This window comes from Lithobates pipiens, unplaced genomic scaffold (genome assembly GCF_037356315.1).
Source record: "Lithobates pipiens isolate NorthernLeopardFrog02 unplaced genomic scaffold, aLitPip1_a1.2 Scaffold_27, whole genome shotgun sequence".
Classification (NCBI taxonomy): domain Eukaryota; kingdom Metazoa; phylum Chordata; class Amphibia; order Anura; family Ranidae; genus Lithobates; species Lithobates pipiens.
The window spans coordinates 68,038,349-68,061,232 of record NW_027507788.1 but is presented as its reverse complement, the minus strand read 5'-3'; the positions used below and the strand labels follow the sequence as shown (position 1 = coordinate 68,061,232).

Sequence of the window (22,884 nt, the reverse complement as noted above, 5' to 3'; positions counted from 1 at the left end):
GTAACAGATGCCAGCCCTTTGGGCTGGGGAGCAGTCCTGGAAGAAGCATCTGTCCAAGGAAAATGGTCCAGATCAGAGATGACCTTGTCCATCAATATTCTTGAACTTCGGGCAGTACGCATGGCCCTGGAGGCCTGGACGCTCAGACTATTGTCCTGTCTGGATCTAGCCTACAGCCACATCACCCCAAAAGCACCCGATCTCATCTGATCTCAGAGGCTAAGCAGGGTCGGGCCTGGTTAGTACCATTATCGGATTATGTTGTCGGAAAATCCGATCGTGTGTGGGCTCTATCTGACTTTTTCTGTCGGAATTTCCAAAGGAAAAAGTTTGAGCGCTTGATCTAAAATTTTCCGACAACAAAATCCGATCAGACTTTTTCTGATCATGTGTAGAGAATTCCGACACACAAAGTGCCACGCATGCTCAGAAATAATTTGGAGACGTAAGCTATTGGCTACTGGCCTCTACGTAGTCCTATTGTACGTTTTGTACATCACCTCGTTCTGAACAATCAGATTTTCCGACAACTTTGTGCGACCGTGTGTATGCAAGACAAGTTTCGGCCAAAATCCGTCGGGGAAAAAATCTGACGGATTTTGTGGTCGGAATGTCCGACCGTGTGTACAAGGCATAACAGTTTGATTACTAGGTTGACATAGATGCTATAATTTACAATGAATTGCTAATGCATTTATATCTTTAATATTTTATATCTATTGGATTAAACCTAAAATATTTCATTTCCCCAGTTATAAATCCTAACTTATAACGAATTTATAAAATTTAGAAGATAATGTTCTGAGTTTGACAAACTTTACCTTTTAACCTGCTGCAGTAGAATTATTAGGTGAAGTTTGTCTAGAGCAGTGTTTCTCAATCTTTTCTTCAGTCAAGGCACCCTTTAAAATGATGCACCTCATTCTAAAATGTAAAAGAAATTAATGGTATCGACAACACACATAGGACACCCAACATTTGAGATGATTTATTTTATATACCTTTGCACACTGGTACTGACTCATCAGCCGGCTGCAGCGATCTGCTCTCTTCTCCTCAGCGATGACTTCTGTGTGAGGAGAGGAGGAGCCGATTGCCTAGCAACCGGCTGTTTGTTTACATCACATGACGGCCGTGATTGGACACGGCCGTCATGTGATCAGGAGGGCCAATCACAGAGCCCTCCTGCCGATCTGAGATGCGCCGTGTCCGGGTGCCATGAGCACATCGAGATCGCGCCGCTGCGCAGGCACGCACGCGCGCGATCCCGCTCCTTCTGAAGGACGTTCCTGAACGTCCTATCAGAAGTAGACGGCTCCCACCCGGCCGTATATGTGCATGGGCCGGGTGGGAAGTGGTTAAGATAGTAACAAATTGATGGCAAAAGTAATCCAGGTTGATGCAAATGAAGGGCAACAGGGTTTGTAGTTGTCACATTTAAAAAAAGATGAGGTTAAAAGAATCTTGTAAAAGCCCCATTATTTTTATACTGCTTTGTACTATTATTGAAACTGAAGGCTAAAATACTCCTTTAAATATATTATTACTTCTGTAGTTTAAAAGTAGGAAAGAAGTCCTATAGAGAAAAAGGAAATCTTGTTGCAAGCTAGAGTGGGACAAAGTGATATAATAACCTGTTTACTGTTAACCAATTGCCGACCAGCCGCCATCATTATACTGCGAACTGTCGTAGCTGTATGTCGGCTCCTTTTAAGCGGGATAGCGGGGGTGCCAATGCTCATGGCCAGCGGTTACACGCACAAGAGGCAGAACTGGAACGTGTGTGTGTAAACACACAAATCCCTGTTCTGTGAGGAGAGGAGAGGCAGATCGTGAGTTCCTAATACTAGGAACCACGATCTGTCATCTGCTATAGTCAGTCCCCTCCCCCCACAGTTAGAAAACAGTTAACCCCTTTATCGCCCCCTAGTATTAACCCCTTCCCTGCCAGTGACATTTACACAGTAATCGCTGTATAGTTGTTAATGGTTTAAAAAAATGTGTCTGCCATAATGTCGCAGTCCCGATAAAAATCGCAGATTGCCGCCATTACTAGTAAACAAAAGAAAATAATAAAAATGACATAAACCCCCTATTTTGTAGACGCTATAACTTTTGTGCAAACCAATTAATATACGCTTATTGTGATTTTTTATTACCAAAAATATGTTGAAGAATGCATATCGGCCTAAACTGAGGAAAACATGTAGCTTTTTGGGGAAAAAAATTGGGATATTTATTATAGCAAAAAGTACAAAATTATATTTTTGTTTATAGCAGTGAGATGATCAAATACCACCAAAAGAAAGCTATATTTGTTGGGGGAAAAAAGACGTAATTTTTTTTTTTGGGTACAGCGTCACACGAACGCGCAATTGTCAGTTAAAGCAACGCAGTGCCGAATCGCAAAAATGGCCTGGTCATTGAGCAGCCAAATCTTCCGGGGTTGAAGTGGTTGAAGAACTGTACATTGTCAGGCAAGATATGTTATGAATAATATGTCTATACATTGGGGAGGTGTTTAGCCTGGACGGGCCTGGCTATCTTCTGATTGTATCCGCATGACACATCACATGAAGCACCTCCATGGTTAACAGGACACTATTAAAATTAGACCTTGGAAACTTAACATTAATAAATCATCTGGACCGGATGGATTGCACCCGAGGGTACTTGGGGAACTCAAGTAATTGCCAGACCATTGTTCTTACAATTTTTACTGGTAGTCTACTGACTGGAATGGTACCAGCTAGAGAAAAGCTAGTGTAGCACCAATATTTAAAAAGGGCCCAAAATACATCCCTGGGAATTAGACCAGTTAGCCTAACATCAATAGTGTGTAAACTCTTGGAGGGGATGAGAAGACTATATACAATATTTTAATAATGAGAACAGTATCATTAGCAGTAATCAGCATGGATTCATGAAGAATCGTTCTTGCCAAACCAATCTATTAACCTTCTATGAGGAGGTGAGTTGCCTTCTAGATAAAGGAAGGCCCTTAGACATGGTGTATCTGGATTTTGCAAAAGCATTTGACACAGTTCCCCATAAACATTTACTGTACAAAATAAGGTTCTTTGGCATGTACCATAGGGGTGAGTACATGGATTGAAAACTGGCTACAAGGACGAGTTCAGAGGGTGGTAATAAATGGGGAGTACTCGGAATGGTCAGGGGTGGGTAATGGGGTCCCCCAGGGTTCTGTGCTGGGATCAATCCTGTTTAATTTGTTCATAAACTAACTGGAGGATGGGGTAAACAGTTCAATCTCTGTATTTGCAGACAATACTTAGCTAAGCAGGGCAATAACTTCTCTGCAGGATGTGGAAACCTTGCAAAAAGATCTGAACAAATTAATGGGGTGGGCAACTACATGGCAAATGAGGTTCAGTGTAGAAAATAGTGCATTTGGGTGGAAAAAATATGAATGCATACTATACACTGGGGGGGAGAACCACTGGGGAAATCTAGGATGGAAAAGGACCTGGAGTACAAAGAAGGGCAACAAAGCTAATAAAGGGTCTGGAGGATATTAGTTATGAGGAAAGGTTGTGAGCACTGAACTTATTCTCTCTGGAGAAGAGACGCTTGAGAGGGGATATGATTTCAATTTACAAATACCATACTGGTGACCCCACAATAGGGATAAAACTTTTTCGCAGAAGGGCATTTAACAAGATACGTGGCCACTCATTAAAATTAGAAGAAAAGAGGTTTAACCTTAAACTACGAGAATGTGGAATTTCCTTCCACAGACGTTAGTCTCAGCGGGGAGCATTGATAGTTTCAAAAAACGACTGGATAAGCACCACAACGACCAAGGGATGGGTGGCACAGTAAAAAGGGTCGCTGGTTCGAATCCCAACCACGACACTACCTGCCTGGAGTTTGCATGTTCTCCCTGTTCCTGCGTGGTTTTCCTCCAGGTACTCCGGTTTCCTGCCACACTCCAAAGACATGCGGGTAAGTTAATTGGCTTCTGTCCACAATTGGCACTAGTATATGAATGGGGACCTTGGATTGTGGGCTCCTTGAGGGTTGGAAACGATGTGAGTGTGTACAGGGATAGGGACAATTGTAGACACTCACTCAGGTTGAACTGGATGGACTGGTGTCTTTATTCAACCTTACTATGTAACTATATACAAGGTAATACTGACATATAATCACACACATAGGTTGGACTTGTGTCTTTTCGTATATATATATATATATATATATATATATATATATATATATATATATATATATATATATATATATATATATATATATATAATCACACTTGCGCAGAGATATATATATATATATATATATATATATATATATATATATATATATATATATATATATATATATATATATATATATATATATATATATATATATATATATTGCTCTCTGCGCAAGTGTGAGGAATGGAGAGGTGCCAGCTATCAGGTTGGTAAACAGGGGTAAGGGAAATAGAGTTGCTAACAGCTACAGGGCAGGCTGGCTGTGCAGAATCACATGTGTGTGTGTATACATTGGATATAAAAAGTCTACACATCCCTGTTAAAATATCAGGTTCCTAAAAAAAAATTAGACAAAGATGAATCATTTTCAGAAGTTTTTCTACCTTTTTAATGTGACATATAAACTGAACAACTCAGTTGAACAACAAACTGAGGACGCGAATGGGGACGGATGCCTGATTGTATGCTCCTGATGCTTGCGGAGCTATCCGTCGCCATCCACACGATACAGTGCTAAATACTCACATAAGCTACCTCGGCCAGCTTGCTGGAGCCCGCAGCGGTGTCCCGGACGAATATTGCGGCGCTCAGCGATCCGTGGACTCCGCGGATCCGCCGCATTGTTATCATCCGGCCGCCGCCATCTTTATGCCCCGAGGCCTCCCGGAAAAACCTTGGCCCTGTCGTCTGGAAAGGTAAGAGGCCCTCATCGGCCTCCCCACATCACTTACCTTCGTGCTAGGATCCCTCCGGTGGCGTTCTTCTGCTTCTAGGGCACTCGGGAGGCCGCGGCCGGCTCCGGCCTAGTGCGGCCTAGTGGGGCCTACGGATCCCCGGTGTTTCCTGCGGCCTCCGCCCGGGATTGTGCTCCGCGGCCGTTCCGGCCTACCACCACGGCCGAGGGTCCTGCAGTCCTACCAGAGAAGTGGACTAGAGATGGCTGAGTAGGAGCACTTTTTTTTTGGAGCGCCCGGTCGCCTATCGACCACCCCGACCATTTCAGTGCCTTACAGGGCACTATGCACTCCGCTAAGAAGAAGGGAGCCAAGCGGAACAACAAACTACTGAAATCGGCACCTCAAACCCCGACCTCCGGAGAGCTTAGCCGGTTATTTCACCGCCAGCAATTTCTATCCCCGGAGGCCAAGATGGCGGCGACTCACACGGAGGAGGAGAGCGTGTCCCCAGGTCCAGCACCATTTTCACATATGGAGCATACACCGGCAGATGGCTATCGGGACTTTCCGCCGGACCTCCGCCCCATGGACGACGAATTGAGGCGAGCTGCCGTGCCGACAGGCGGAGTGGACGCTGAACTACGTATGCTGCTCCAAGCGTTACCGACGAAGGCGGACATAACAGCTCTGATAGGGACTGTGGAGGCGGCTCACCGCAAAGAGATGGCGGCAGTTAAGGCAGACGTATCGGCGCTTAACTCCAGGGTGGAGGCGGGGGAGACCTCTCTGGCTGCTTTTGAACAATGTGTAGCGGCGGGGGAGAGACTCCAGGTGGCACATGCAGAGACTCTGGTGGCACAACAGCTCCACTTGGAGGAAATGGAGGACAGGAGTCGCAGGAACAACCTGCGACTCCGAGGCTTACCTGAGGCTACAGGCCCTGAAGACTTGCAGGATACCGCGCTTGCTATCTTCCGCGCTATAGAAGGCATCGAGCTCCCGGACCGGGTGGGGATCGATCGGATCCACAGAGCGCTAGGCCCTAAACCTACGGACCCCCTGCGGCCCCGGGACGTTATCTGCAGGATCCACCACTATCCTCATAAGGAACCGATCCTACGCAAAGCCTGGAGCGCCGGGGACCTGGAATTCGATGGGGCGACCATTAAGATCCTCCCAGACCTCTCCCGCCCCACCCTGCAAAGACGGGCCATGTTGAGGTCGCTGCTTGACCTTGCTCGCAGAAGAAACATAACTTACCGCTGGGGATATCCACTATCAGTGACATTTAAGAAGGATCGGAGATCGTTTACTTTGCGGAAACCTGAATCCCTGCCTGCCCTCTTTACCTTTCTTGATGCAGAGCCGGTGAGGATGCCTGACTGGCTGGCTTTCCTCCCACGAGCCCAAGGACAACAGAGTATGTCTGGGCAAGGAGCTGAGGTGCTTCCCGGATTACAAATAGGTCGTCGCCGACCTAGAGCGGTCTCTCAGGAGGATGTCCGTGAATCTTGATCTGGCTCCCGGGTGCAACCGCCCAACTTCGTGTGACCGTAATCTGATGATCCCAGCCCCAGGTTCGGACCTCACCTGCTAAGTTAAGTTTTTGTTTCTTTTCTTTGCCCCTACATTTCCAGCTACCTCTGCACCTTGATTGTCACCTGGCTCCCTCATGGTCCCCCGTTTTATTTTTTTAATTTTTTTTTCTCTTTCTCTTTTTTGTGGGCCACCCGTCCCGAGGTGTTGATTGATCCTACCTGCATTTTACCAGCCCCCTCCCCCCCCCCCCCGGGAAACTGTGAGAAGCTTCGCCCCCATCCCTTGGTTGTTTTATTTGTCTTGCTGAATCTGCCTTGCCCGTCTGCCGCGGGACACCCCTTCTCAGTTACGGCTAGAACACTCAACGCTCCAGCGCCTACCCGGGGAGGACACCCTTTGCCACCGTTTGATGTGTGGGGAATCGAGTTACTGGGTCACCTGCCGTGAAGTCCCTATTGAAAGCGGCCCTGAGAGTCGCAGTCATGTGAACGGATGGGGGATGGGTTTGATATGGCTGCGTGCTTGGAGCCCTGATGCCATGGGGGTTCTGGGGGCATGGGCATCCACTGGATTACAGATACATTGAGAGACTCTGTTGCAGTTGGGTGTTTGGTTGGGGGCGGGCTGCCAGGCCGTTGGGCACCATTTGGTTGGCTGTTTGTCCTGTATTAGGAGCCGATCTAGCTGACGATCGACAGGCTTTTAGGGTATATCCGGGGAGGGTCGACTGTCTCTTACATAGCTTGGAAGATACAGGATAGACAGCCCTCTTGCTGTGGCAATTCCTACGTTGGGGGCCAGGTGTCTACTGAAAAGCAGGTACGAGGGGGACGTATACCGTGGGGAATAAGAACACCTGTTTAGTTCACTTTTTTGGGTTTTTATGTATTTGTTGTCTCCTTTTTTCTGGTTTGGGGGTTATCCCTGTTGCAATATTTTTGGAGTGATACATGTTTTTTCATTTTTATGATATGTCGGGGTGGGAAGGAGGGACTGGGCGCTCTCTTTTTGAGCCCTGTCCTACCTCTTCCCCAAATAGGTTGGTATATGTCGCTGGGTTCTGCCATACAGCTCCCAAGCGCCATATGCACATATTATACTGTGTGAGGGACAAGGTGTTAGACTTTGTCCCATTTTCATTACTCTTTTTTTTCCTCTTTCTTCTTTAACGTTTTTTCCTTTTTCTTTCTGGTATCTGTTTTAACCTTCTGTTTCCTTCCCCTCTTCCCTTGCCCTTTCCTTCCCGGTCCTTTCCAAAACCCACCCGACCCCCCCATGGCATTCAACTGACTTACAGTGATGTCCCTAAACGTTAAAGGTCTCAACACGCCAGAGAAGAGGCGTATTTTATTAGATGATTTAAAACGGTCCCATGTAGACGTAGCTTTTCTCCAGGAGACACACTTTAAGGATAATAAGCTACCTTATTTGTGAAATAAGCTTTTCCCCGATAGCCTATCATTCCACAAACCCAACGGCTAAGTCCAAGGGAGTCTCCATACTGATATCCAGTAGGGTTCCCTGGAAATGCCAGAGCTACAATCTGGACCCCTCGGGACGGTTTGCCTTCCTTAAGGGTACGGTAGGCCTCACGCAGCTTACACTGGCAGCGATATATGCCCCTAATGACCACCAGGCCACATTTTTGCAAGAGACTTTAGAGCGCCTTCAAGACTTTCGAGAGGGCCAGTTGATTATAGGGGGAGACTTTAATGCCCCATTGACTCCCTCAGTGGACACTTCCTCTGGAAGGACCTCCATCCCCCTGGGCCAACTCAAGCGTATGTCTAAGACGTTCCATAAATCACAGCTGATAGACGTTTGGCATCTGCAGCATTCGGGAGAGCGTGACTATACCTACTTTTCCCCTGTACACCAGGTGTACACTAGGATAGACTACTTCCTGATTCCCCCATGCGCAACTGCATGCCATTGAACACACATCTATTGGAATTAGGACTTGGTCTGACCATGCACCCATATTTTTGACATACCGTATTTCTGATCACGCCTCTTCCAGACGCCGATTCTGGCGTCTGAATGAGAGCCTCCTGCAGACGCCGGAGGTGCTGGCGGAGGTGTCTAGGGAGCTGCATTGTTACTTCCAGGAGAATACCGGACCTGGTTGTACACCTGGGATTCTGTGGGAGGCTCACAAACCAGTGATTAGGGGGATCCTTATTAAGCATGGGGCCCGAATTAAATGGGAACGTACCCAACAACTTACCCAACTTTTACAGAAACTTGCTGTCGCTGAGGGCAAACATAAGCATAATCCCACACTGTCCTCGGAATCTGACTTGACAACCTTACGGAAACAGATCAACGATCTCCTCCACTACAGAGCTAAGGCACATTTACAGATCTGCCGTAGAACGACATATGAATCAGGGGACAAGTGCGGAAAATTGTTGGCAAGAATGGTCAGAGACTTGAAACTTTCCACATACATCCCTCACATTAACAAAGCAGGGGGCGACAGGGCAATCCTACCCACACATATCACACGGGAGTTTCACTCTTTCTACTCTACCCTGTACAACCTGCCCCCGGTGACAGCGCCCCAATCAGAACTGGACGAATACGTTGCGACCTCTCAAATGCCCTCTCTCTCGCCTGACACGCAAAGAATCTTAGACTCTCCCATAACTTTACCAGAACTCCAAACGGCCATAAAGTCCCTGAAACCTGGGAAGGCGCCGGGTCCTGACGGCTATACCTTACAATATTACAGAACCCTATTCCCAGTATTGGGCCCCCAACTACTCACGGTTTTTAATGCCATGGGGTCGGGAGAAACATTCGCCTCCGCTACCCTGGGTGCCCATGTCTCCGTGATCCCTAAGGAGGGGAAAGACCCGGCGTCCTGTGGCAGTTATAGACCTATATCGCTGCTGAATGTGGATCTCAAACTCTTCACCAAAATACTGGCTACCCGGCTGGCATCGCATCTCCAGCAACCTATCCACTTGGATCAAGTGGGTTTTGTCCCGTCGAGGGAAGCTAGAGATAGTACCACCAAAGTGCTGAATTTGTTACATATTGTGAAATCAAAGAAGACCCCGTGTCTATTTTTAAACACTGGTGCCGAAAAGGCGTTCGACCGGGTTAACTGGTCGTTTATGTTTACAGTACTTCGACATATAGGACTGGGGGAGGTGATGCTGAGCCGCATAGCTAGTATATATAGTAATCCTGCAGCCCAGGTGCAGGCAAACGGTGTACTATCAGAACCTTTTAAGATCACCAATGGGACGAGACAGGGCTGCCCATTGTCCCCCCTCCTTTTCGCTCTGTCCTTGGAACCGTTTTTAGCCAAGATCAGAATGAACCCCGATATACAAGTGGTAGCAATTGGCCGACTGCACTGTAAGCTGTCAGCCTATGCAGATGATATGCTCTTCTCCATCACTAACCCGCTTATTTCCCTACCGAACCTCCTTAGTGCATTCGAGACATACGGGAAACTCTCTAACCTTAGGATTAACTTTATTAAATCTGAGGCAATGGGAATATCTATTCCGGCACGTACCCTCTCGGTGTTACAATCCACCTTCCGATTTAGATGGACGTCCTCTGCCTTGACCTACCTGGGCACGAAAATCCCAACTGACCTGTCTCGCATTTATGACTCTAACTTTCCCCCATTGTTGGTAAAGATCAGGACACTGCTAGACACATGGCATAAGGGACTACACTCATGGTTTGGGAGATGCAATCTACTAAAAATGAGTGTGCTGCCCAAATTGCTATACCTCTTTCAGGCTCTCCCGATCAGAGTACCTCCCACATATTTTAAACAGGTGCAGACTCTGTTTGCCCAATTTGTCTGGGCATACAAGAAGCCGCGCATACCACGTGCCCAACTTACTGCGCCAAAACAATATGGGGGACTGGCACTCCCCGATGTTAGGAGATACTACCAAGCAATACACTTGGGCAGAGTCGTGGACTGGGGGAGACATCAAGAATTGAAATTATGGGCACAGATAGAACAACAGCAGGTAAACATCCCCCTGTGATCTGCGTTATGGTGTGGTGACTCCCTCCCCCCTGGGATAAAATCGCATCCCTTGATAGGGAACACTCTGACGCAATGTCTTCAGGCGACACTTCAAAACTCCCTGACTACCAAAACCTCTCCCTTGACCCCGATTCTAGGTAACCACCGGTTCCCTCCTGGGAATTCACCTACACGCTTTCAGACGCTAAGGGAGTCAGATTGTGTAACGGCTGCACGATTTGTGCGGCGAGGAAGGTGGCCTTTGTTAACGGAGCTAACCGATCCCGCTGGCTCATTCCAGCTCTCCTTCTGGGACGCAGTACAGATACACCATTTTCTTCAAAGCATCCCAAATCCCCAGTCTTACGCACGACCGCTAACCCCATATGAGGAATTCCTCACGGGCACGGAACCTTGTTCTCGGGTCCTCTCTAAAATGTACTCGACACTGAATACACCAGCCCACCCGCCGAGCCTGGCGTGCTTGGACAAGTGGGAGGCAGAGCTTCAATGCACCTTTACTGCAGTCCAGAAACAGAATATAATTGACCATTCTCTTAAAACGTCGCTGTGCACTAAAAATTCAAGAGACCAATTATAAAATCATGACACGGTGGTATCTTACACCTAGTCGCCTACACGCCATTTTCCCAGACACGTCGGCACGCTACTGGCGATGTCATGAGGAAAGGGGGTCTATGTTACACATGTTTTGGTCCTGCTCTAAGTTGACGCCTTTCTGGACGGCGGTACGCACGGTGTCTCAAAAATTTATGGACCTGCTGATTCCCAACGACCCGGCGTTCTTTCTACTCCATGTGTCCACCCTGCCCCCCAGAAGATATAAGAGATCTATACTGCGACACTTGACTAACGCAGCCAAGTCCTGTATCCCCCTACTATGGAAACAAGACTGCCCTCCGACCGTAGCAATGTGGTTGAGGAGGGTAGAAGACATGAATAAAATGGAGGACTTGGTGTTGACAGCGCAACACAGACAGGACACCTACAGGAAAATCTGGTCTCTCTGGAATATGTTCATACTTTCAGATGAAGGAAAGTCCCTGCTTGCGACTTGAGCTGTTGTGATTATATAGACACTAGGCAGTATACGGAGGTTCCAAAACCATGGACAGGTATCTCAGTCGCACGCCTCCCATTGTCCCTCCACACCCCCCTTCTCTCCCGCTCCTCCCCCCTTTCCCCTGTAACTTACCTTTCTTTCTTCTCTCATTCTTTTCTGGTAGCGATATGTTGGCCTATATTGTTTAGACCTTGGTTATACCAACGAACTGAGCCTCGGGGATATATAGACCCGGGTTATATTTTCTTTCTTGCGCTGTTGGAATATGCACTGTATTTTATATCCTGTCAAGATGAGTGACTTGGAGGCTGTGACCTCCTTTTTATGCTACCGCTGTATGTTAACCAGTTGCCGACCGCCGCACGCCGATGTACGTCGGTACAATGGCACGGGCAGGCATAAGGACATACATGTACGTCCCTTGCCTCCCGCGGGTCGGGGGCCCGATCGGGCCGGTGCCTGCGGCGGTCGGTATTCGTTCGGGAGCGATCCCGGACGAGGGGACGGCCATTCATTCATGGCCACCCCCTCGCGATCGCTCCCGACGAATAGAAATCCCCGGTGACATCACTTCCTCTCCTGTAATGTAAACACAGGAGAGGAAGTGATGTATTCTCTCCTCCGTGTCGGTATTTTTCGTTCCGACACGGAGGAGAGCGGATCAGTAAGTTGCACCAACACTCTACACACACAGTAGAACATGCCAGGCACACTCACACCCCCCCTTTACCCCCCGATCACCCCCCAATTACCCCTGCCCCCCAGTCACAGTGACACCAATGTCATTTTTTTTTTTTTTTTTTTTTTTTTTTGCATTGGTGTCATTTGTGACTGTAATAACTGTTAGGGCAGTTAGAGTTAGCCCCCTTTAGTTCTAATGTACCCCCCTATACCCCCAATAAAGGTTTAACCCCGTGATCACCCCCCGTCGCCAGTGTCACTAAGGCTGGGTTCACATTGCAGCGGTTTATGAGAACGAATGTGATTCGCACCGCACTGCAGTGCAAATCACATCCGATCTCTGTGCGATTCGAGTTCAGCCATTCGCCGCACCCGCCACCCCCGCCGCACCCGCCGCAAATTCGCACGGGACCCTTTTTTTGGCCCGCAGCAGAATCGGATCGCATGGGTGTTCACACCATGCGATCCGAGTTTGCAGATCGCACTGCGATATGCGAACTGATCTGGGGGTGTCAGTAACATTTCACTGACACTCCCAGCAGTTCGCATAGGGCAGTGTGAACTGCCGCCGGGAGGCATGCGATGCGGGAACCCGCCGCGGATTCGCGGCGTTTCCGCATCGCTCCAGTGTGAACCCAGCCTAATAAGCGATCATTTTTCTGATCGCCGTATTAGTGTCACAGGTGACGCTGGTTAGGCAGGTAGGTATTTGGGTTCGCCGCAGCTTTTTATAGCGCCAGGGACCCCCATATACTACCGCATAAAGCCCCCTGATTGCCCCCTAGTTAACCCTTTCACCAGTGATCACCATATAACTGTTACAGGTGACGCTGGTTGGTTAGTTATTTTTTTATAGTTTCAGGGCACCCGCCATTTATTACCTAATAAAGGTTTAACCCCCTGATCACCCGGCGGGTGTCATTTGTGACTAATAACTGTTAGGGCAGTTAGGGTTAGCCCCCTTTAGTTCTAAGGTACCCCCCTAACCCCCCCAATAAAGGTTTAACCCCGTGATCACCCCCCGTCGCCAGTGTCACTAAGGCTGGGTTCACATTGCAGCGGTTTATGAGAACGAATGTGATTCGCACCGCACTGCAGTGCAAATCACATCCGATCTCTGTGCGATTCGAGTTCAGCCATTCGCCGCACCCGCCGCAAATTCGCACGGGACCCTTTTTTTGGCCCGCAGCAGAATCGGATCGCATGGGTGTTCACACCATGCGATCCGAGTTTGCAGATCGCACTGCGATATGCGAACTGATCTGGGGGTGTCAGTAACATTTCACTGACACTCCCAGCAGTTCGCATAGGGCAGTGTGAACTGCCGCCGGGAGGCATGCGATGCGGGAACCCGCCGCGCATTCGTGGCGTTCCCGCATCGCTCCAGTGTGAACCCAGCCTAATAAGCGATCGTTTTTCTGATCGCTGTATTAGTGTCACAGGTGACGCTAGTTAGGCAGGTAGGTATTTAGGTTCGCTGCAGCTTTTTATAGCGCCAGGGACCCCCATATACTACCGCATAAAGCCCCCTAATTGCCCCCTAGTTAACCCTTTCACCAGTGATCACCATATAACTGTTACAGGTGACGCTGGTTGGTTAGTTATTTTTTTATAGTTTCAGGGCACCCGCCATTTATTACCTAGTCTCACTAGTGTACCCCTAAATTTAGGGGTGTCTACTTTCCAAAATGGGGTCATTTGGGGGGGTTTGTGCCATCTTGGCATTTTATGGCCTTCAAAACTGTAACGCCCTTAGAAAGCCTGAAGGCGGTGCTTGGTTTTCGGGGCCCCGTACGCGGCTAGGCTCCCAAAAAGTCCCACATATGTGGTATCCCCGTACTCAGGAGAAGCAGCAGAATTTATTTTGGGGTGTCATTTCACATATGCCCATGGCATGCATGAGCAATATATCATTTAGTGACAACTTTGTTTAAAAAAAAAAAAAAAAAAAAAAAAAGTTTGTAATTTTCCCGCAACTTGTGGCAAAATATAAAATATTCCATGAACTCAACATGCCTCTCAGCAAATAGCTTGGGGTGTCTACTTTCTAAAATGGGGTCATTTGTGGGGGTTTTGTGCCATCTTGGCATTTTATGGCCTTCAAAACTGTAATAGGTAGTGAGAAGTGAACTCAAAAATTTACGCCCTTAGAAAGCCTGAAGGCGGTGCTTGGTTTTCGGGGCCCCGTACGCGGCTAGGCTCCCAAAAAGTCCCACATATGTGGTATCCCCATACTCAGGAGAAGCAGCAGAATTTATTTTGGGGTGTCATTTCACATACGCCCATAGCATGTGTGAGCAATATATCATTTAGTGACAACTTTGTGTAAAAAAAAAAAATAATTTTTTTTTTTGTCATTATTCAATCGCTTGAGGCAAAAAAATAAAATATTCAATGGGCTCAACATGCCTCTTATCAATTTCCTTAGGGGGTCTACTTTCCAAAATGGGGTCATTTGGGGGGGTTTTGTACTGCCCTGCCATTTTAGCACCTCAAGAAATGAGATAGGCAGTCGTAAACTAAAAGCTGCGTAAATTCCAGAAAACGTACCTTAGTTTGTAGATGTGACAACTTTTGCGCAAACCAATAAATATACAATTATTGACTTTTTTTTTACCAAAGACATGTGGCTGAATACATTTTGGCCTAAATGTATGACTAAAATTGAGTTTATTGGATTTTTCTAATAACAAAAAGTAGAAAATATCATTTTTTTTCAAAATTTGCGGTCTTTTTACGTTTATATCTCAAAAAATAAAAATCGCAGAGGCAATCAAATACCATCAAAAGAAAGCTCTATTTGTGGGAAGAAAAGGACGCAAATTTTGTTTGGGTACAACATTGCATGACCGCGCAATTACCAGTTAAAGCAGCGCAGTGCCAAAGTGTAAAAAGACCTCTGGTCATTTACCAGCAAAATGGTCCGGTCTGAAAGTGGTTAAACGGGCCCTTGCCCCATTATTGAAAACTAATAAAATATATATTTGAAGAACAACAAACTGAAATCTTTTAGGTGGAGGGAAGTAAAAATAAAAAAATAAAATATGGCTGCATAAGTGTGCACACCCTTAAACTAATACTTTGTTGAAGCACCTTTTTGATTTTATTACAGCACTCAGTCTTTTTGGGCATGAGTCTATCAGAATGGCACATCTTGACCTGGCTTGACTTGTGACTCCAGGTCACATTTAAAAGTGGAAAAAGTCAATTTTTTTTTTTTTTTACATCACAGAAACCGCGCATGTGCGTGTATATATAAAGTGTGTGTGTGTGTGTGTGTATATGTATATATATATATATATATATATATATATATATATATATATATATATATATATATATATATATATATATATATATATATAATGTATATTACATTTTTCACTCTTTGTTATATTACAGCCATTTGCCTTTTTTTTTTCCTCATTAATGTACACACAGCACCCCATATTGACAGAAAAACACAGAATTGTTGTCATTTTTTCAGATTTATTAAAAAAGAAAAACTGAAATATCACATGGTCCTAAGTATTCAGACCCTTTTTCTCAGTATTTAGTAGAAGCACCCTTTTGATCTAATACAGCCATGAGTCTTTTTTTGGGAAAGATGCAACAAGTTTTTCACACCTGGATTTGGGGGTCCTCTGCCATTCCTCCTTGCAGATCCTCTCCAGATCTGTCAGGTTGAATGTAAACATTGGTGGATTACCATTTTTAGGTCTCTCCAGAGATGCTCCATTGGGTTTAAGTCAGGGCTCTGGCTGGGCCATTCAAAAACAGTCAAAGACAGTCACTGAGTTGTTGTGAAGCCACTCCTTTATTATTTTAGTTGTGTGCTTAGGCTCATTGTCTTGTTGGAAGGTAAACCTTCGGCCCAGTCTGAGGTGGTGGAGGGCTGCAGTGATAGTTGACTTTCTACAACTTTCTCTCATCTTCCGACTGCATCTCTGGAGCTCAGCCACAGTGATCTTTGGGTTCTTCTTTACCTCTCACCAAGGCTCTTCTCCCCTGATAGCTCAGTTTAGCTCTAGAGAGGGTTCTGCCAGCTCTAGGAAGGGTTCTGGTCGTCCCAAACGTCTGTCATTTAAGGATTATGGAGGCCACTGTGCTCTTAGGAACCTTAAGTGCAGCAGAAATTTTTTGTAACCTTGACCAGATCTGTGCCTTGCCACAATTTTGTCTCTGCGAGCTGTAAGGTTAAGACCTTATAAATAGACAGATGTGTGGCTTTCCTAATCAAGTACAATCTGTATAATCAAACACAGCTGGACTCAAATGAAGGTGTAGAACCATCTCAAGGATGATCAGAAGAAATGGACAGCACCTGAGTTAAATATGAGTGTCACAGCAAAGGGTCTGAATATTTAGGGCCATGTGATTCCGTTTTTATTTTTTAATAAATCTGAAAAAATTTCGACAATTCTGTGTTTTTCTGTCAATATGAGGTGCTGTGTGTACATTAATGAGGAAAACAAATGAACTTAAATGATTTTAGCAAATGTCTGCAATATAACAATGAGTGAAAAATTGAAGGGGGTCTGAATACTTTCCGTCCCCACTGTATACCTGATTCTGCTTTTCCAGGTAGGGGGTTTGCACGTGCCCGCCTGGCTCTGCTTTCACTGGCTCCAGCACATGCAGATCAGCAGTTCCCAGCCCATGATTTATGGACGGAACCCGCCGATTGTTGGAGCAAGTGAACACCACAAAGTTCTTTTATTTACAGCGTTGATGTGCTGGGTTTTTTTTTTTTTGCCTGTTGAAAGGTTAGTAGCCCTTGGTAGGTACACTTCTGCTGGCCAGCCTACATTCAACCTGTAATTTGTGCGAGCGCTCGGAAATAAGACGACAGACACATATCGTCCTTCAGTCTATATTCATCTGTATTGAAGTCAGGACAGCTTATATACAGTAAGAAAGGGGATGAGACATTAGTCCCCTGGACCAATAGAAAATGTGCAGGTAATATTTAAGAAACAGTAGACATATATGTAATATTAAACAGTCAGCTACGATAATAACAAGAAACATATGTACAGTATCTATGTACGCTCACTGATTTACCTTGGCATACGCTCCTTTCACACTTGTGCAACTTTTCCTGCAACTTTGGTCAGAGTCGCATGACAAGTCGTACCCCATGATTACCATTTATATCTGTTGAAATTTCAAGTCGCATCTACAAATTTTTGACGATTTAGCAATGATCTTACATTTGTATTATAGGAGAGTATCGATTCTCTTGTTCTATATTGATTCGCTAATCATGCTACTACTGTATTATACGTAGAGTTGTGCTCATCTCAGTTGCTTAGTGGTTTGCACTCCTGTCTAAAAACACTCAGACCATGGGTTCAAATCACAAGAATGATATCACCTGCTTAAATTTGCAACATTTCTATGCTGAAAATAGGCGAATGCCTATTAGCCACTACCACATCTGCATGGTTGTTTCCATAATATTAATGCCTCAAATGCATGCAGTGGTGTATGTCATTTTTCGAAAACATTGTTGTAAGGAACTAAAAAGAATGAAACACTGGTAAACATATTTTCTAAGTATGATTGTGCTCAGCTCAGTAGGATAGCGGTCTTCACTCCTACCTTGAAAGACTCCTACCATGGGTTCAAATCCCAGAGATGGTATCACCTACTGAAAGCTTGCATTATACCCAGCAGCATATGCTTAAAATAGGCAAATGCCCAATAGCCAATGCCACATCAGTTTGGTTGATTCCACAATATTAACTCTTCAAATGCATGCAATGGTATGTAAGTATGCAAAAATATTATGGTGTGGAAGTAGTTAACGTCCAGGGTGTTAGCTTACATTTTTTGGTTTTTATTCACTTGTGCACTGGAAAAATCTACACCATTACCTTAAGTGGGTGGTAGGTTGGCTGGGATTTGAACTCGTAACTTGAATGCTTTGTAGGTATCAGTGCACACCACTAAGCCATTGTGCTAGGTATGCTGAGACCTGCAGAATCGTGTAGTATGATTAAAGAATAAACATAAATAATTATTGCTTTATAGTCTCTCATAAAAAAACAAAATAAACATGAGAAAAAACATATAACAGATATGTAACTGTAAAATGTTTACAATACATGTAAGTTTACAGAGTAGCAGACATGACTCTGTAATACTAATTCATAACTGCATTTGTTAGCAAAAGAGGAAAACAAACTAGGAATACCAATTGGAAATTGCATAAATACATGCACACGAGGTAGAGCAGATCTTTCATAAGAATGTTTTGTTCACATGCATGTGATCATGGCTGCAGTACAGTTCCATATAGTAAGCTCATTAGCAATTGCCACTTGCAAATTTGCAGATATGCTGATTTGACATTTACAAAGGCGTGTTTGCCAGTATTAGCGTGCTTTTTTCATTCACATGTTCGCCTAGTTGAAGGCTTAATTGGGAGTAAATAAATGTAGAGTGACCATTGTTTCCCGTTTTTTTTTTTTTTTTTTTTGTTGCTTTTTTTTTTAAGTAAATGAACCCCCCACAGTGTTATTTTTTTTGTAAATTGATGTTTAATACCATACTTAGTTCTGTGGCTTTGAAGAAACCTCTTCCATTTAAAAGGTCAAATGTCTGCACACTGAGTCAGTATAGATGGATACTGTGACTTGCCATGGACAAATATATGTGGTCACCTGCTGCATTCTGTAGTTATGGCTTCTGTTGAACAAAATGAAAACTGAACTTTTCACTTTTCTATAAATTTTTCAGGTCAATGAGCGAATACTCAACAGACTCCATCAAGTGCAGAAAATAATGAGATGTCTGAAGCAAGAGAGAAGGTAGTTATTTTACTTAAAGCCCTCCTGTCACGTTGTAATGCAGAGTAAATTGTTCCTAGAGATGCAAAGCAGGCAAATCTTGCTTTTTAATACACCTGCCTGTCTTCCACTGAGGGTTAAGGCAGTGCTGCTGGAAAATAATGGTGGCCACACAAAATATTGACACTTTGGGCCCAATTTGGACATTTTCACTCCCTTTTGTTGCTGGCGGTTTAGACATTAATGGCTGTGTGAGTTATGTTGAGGGGACAGCAAATTTACACAGTTATACAAGCTGTACACTCACTACTTTACATTGTAGTAGTGTAATTTCTTCAGTATTGTCACATGAAAAGATAATTCAATTAAATATTTACAAACCATGTGAGGGGAGGATTCACTTTTGTGAGATAATGTGTGTGTGTGTGTGTGTGTGTGTGTGTGTGTGTGTATATATGTATGTGTGTGTATGCGTGTTAAATATATACTCTAAAATAATATATGTAAACCCTCAATAGTGATAAATGGATGTATAGGGCCCTTCTATACTGATGTATATGGACCCCTGTAGCGCTCACCAGCTCAGTTAACAGTCCAGTGCAATGACACCCCGCCATCTGCTCTCCATAAAAGCTGAGTGATAGCTCTTGCCCCCCTCTTTTCTTCATACAGCCAGAGTGACAGTGTCTAGCTCCTCTCCCTATACAGGGTGAGTGACAATCGCCATCACCGCCCCCTGTTCTCCTATTGACTGTCCCCCAGGATCGGGGAGAGAGAAGAGGACAGGTTTGGCAGAGAGGGGAGGGATTAGTGTGAAGGCTCTGTGCATGCTCGGCTGGCTACCGATTCCCCTAGGAGGCCACGCCACTGCCACTCCACACTGTTACCCTGAACCCTGAGTACTGATTCTAGTCACCTAAAAGCTTATGAGGTGGACATGCTTATTTGTGGGTGTTATGTACCTTTGACACAGGGTCTCTCAGGGTGTTGCTAGCAATGCTGCCAGTGTCTGCTCACCAAGTTACACACAGGCTGGATGCACTTCTTAACCAGGGAAGGGTTTATTACTCAGAAAGTGATGTCATTCTTAGAGGGAGATCTGTTGTATATGACTCCTCCATGTAAGTATCATGCTGCTGCTTCCAGTCCCACACACACTGCATGAATTCCTGGTACAGCCCTTCCCCAGCATGCATCAGGAGAAAGGGGTTAAGGGTCACAGTGATTGTGCGTAAACATTACAGTGGGTAGGACGGGGAGGAGGATAGGCATGGCGGGGGGTGGGAGGGGGGCAGGCACAGGAACAATGCACTGTGTGTCTCTCCGAGCAGCTGAATGCCGGTGGGAGATAGAGGTAGAAAAACCGTCTTTCAGCTGCTGGAAGGAAAGACAGGGCATTGTTCCTGTGCTTGCCACCCTGCGTGTATTTGTATATGTGTGTGTGTGTGTGTGTGTGTGTATAGATAGATAGATAGATAGATCTATATAGATATATAGATATAGAGATATAGAGATATATAGATATAGCGAGAGATATAGATATAGAGAGAGATATAGATATAGAGAGAGATATAGATATAGAGAGAGATATAGATAGATATAGATAGATAGAGAGAGATAGAGATAGATAGATAGAGAGAGATATAGATATATATCCCAAACAACTCTACAAGGTGAATAAATAAATCAATCCACCCATAGAAAAAACAGCGCATATTACTCTATTAAAAAAAGTATTGTTATGGTGCAATCTTATATTCTAAGGTTAACGTATATATATATATATATATATATATATATATATATATATATATATATATACTCCAATTGCATATGAATAAATCATTGGTATGCAAAAACATTCATGCTAATTGTCCATGTGTCCGGTTTATGCTACAATGTTCATCAACTCTCACTTAGTAATTAAAGCCGTACTAGTGAAAGCAAAATTGAAACAAAGTTTTCTGCCACAGTTCATGAAATGTATACTGTATAACCCTTCCTTAGCGAGACTGGACTTCCACACGTGTAATACTGTGCTCACAAATCACTGGGGGGTAAAAAGACTAAAAAAAAACCCTTTGGTTTTATTCTTACCAGATCCACCTGGTTTCACAAGCTTTTAGAAATCACTCTTCATCGGTGCTTCAAGCTGGATTCCATTCACATCATAGGCCCCAGGTGTTCAAAATCTCGGAAAAGAGTAATTGCAAAGAGCACACATAGCGTAATTCCGTCTCACACAAAAAGCTATTTATTTGAATAAAAAAATATTGCACTCACAAACAAACGACTCTTTAAAAGCATTGGTTCATTCTACATGCATAGTTCTTTGCGATAGTCAGGATCAGGAAGAATGTTTGCATCCGCCGCTACAAGTTGTTGCTATAAAATAGCTCACGGTTTTAACTGCACGTCTTTCCTCCCTCCTGTCAGTCTCTCTATGCCAGTGTTGTATGCTTCCATCCTGACGCGTTTCGTCGTATTGACATCATCTGAGGGTGGAGGCATACAGTCCTATCCCCTTTTTTATATGTGTCTAAGGACTGTGCTGTTAACCCTTCATGGGCATTTGTAATTATTTGTTTTTTACCCCCCTCTATTCTATAAGCAGCCCTCCTTGCGAGCTATACACCACAGGATTTTGTGGACTTCTCTAAAAATCTGCACTTCATTTTTCCAAAAGCCCCAATCTGTTCACCTCACACACTCGCCGATGCGGGTATGTCGGATCGCACATTTTGCACTATTGTTCCCAATGTTAATTATGTCAAGCGGGCATATCCTAAATTAATTCATTAGTTTGCCAGAAAAAATCATGGTCATACTAATCCCAGTATCCCAAGTTTAAACTGACATTTTCCTTACAGAGGACTTTATTATGACCATATGTGTCTAAGGCTAGGTTCACATTGCTGCGATGCGGGAACGCCGCGAATCCGCGGCGTTTTCCCGCATCGCATACCTCCCGCCGGCAGTTCACACTGCCCTATGCGGACGGCTGGGGGTGTCAATGTTATGTTAATGACACCCCCAGATCCGTCGGCATATCGCAGTGCGATCTGCCGACTCGCACAGGAATCGGATCGCATGGTGTGAACCCCCATGCGATCCGATTCCGTTGCGGACCCAAAAAAGGGTCCCGTGCGAGTTTGCTGAGGGACCGCTGCGAGTTCAGCCATACTATCTGTATGGCTGAACTCGCAGCGCTACGGAGATCGGATGTGATTTGCTGTGCGAATCACATCCGGTTCTCCCCCCGCAGCGGTGTGAACCCAGCCTAAAGAGCTGTGCGCTTGTCATAATCACATAGATACATAATAGCCTTCTATGTGATCGCCGCGCTTGTCCTCTCTCTAGTGTTCAAAGCAACTGACATCCCACGCTCAGCGCACACTCGCCCCAGATGAGAATCTACATAGAGAGGACAGATCGGCAGCTAATCATAGCCCGTCTCTCATCTCACTCCGCACGTGGACTGAGAAAAAAACCTTCATTATGAGTAGTGTATGTCCTCCTCCTCCTCCTTCTCATACAACCAGATCCATAGCATCCGCTAGATCGCTTCCATTGAGCGCATCGCTGTCTCAATGAATGGACCATACATTGCCCGATCCCCGTCATAAATCGGAGATCTTCAATGGTTATCATTGGCTGTTTTAAATTACTCTGCCACTGGTATGTCCTACATGCAATATTTCGAATTGTGTAAAATCTAACTATTTGATTGTTTAAATAGTCCATTATTAAGTCAAAATGGAAAAGGAATGTTATAGTTGCATGAAAAACTCAGGTTACATTCAATATTAGGATGGCTTGGCAACTGAACATCTAAATACATAAATTTGAACATGCAGATCCATCTCAT

The 22,884-nt window shown here is 45.0% G+C and overlaps 1 protein-coding gene across 1 annotated transcript in view; it reads left to right on the top strand.

Moving 5' to 3' along the window:
- TFPT (TCF3 fusion partner) overlaps nucleotides 1–22,884 on the top strand; it is a 113,983-nt gene that overhangs the window by 64,197 nt on the left and 26,902 nt on the right. The window contains exon 3 of the mRNA XM_077457068.1: nucleotides 18,967–19,037. Within this exon, the coding sequence (XP_077313194.1) occupies nucleotides 18,967–19,037 (71 nt within the window). The remainder of the gene's footprint in view (nucleotides 1–18,966; nucleotides 19,038–22,884) is intronic.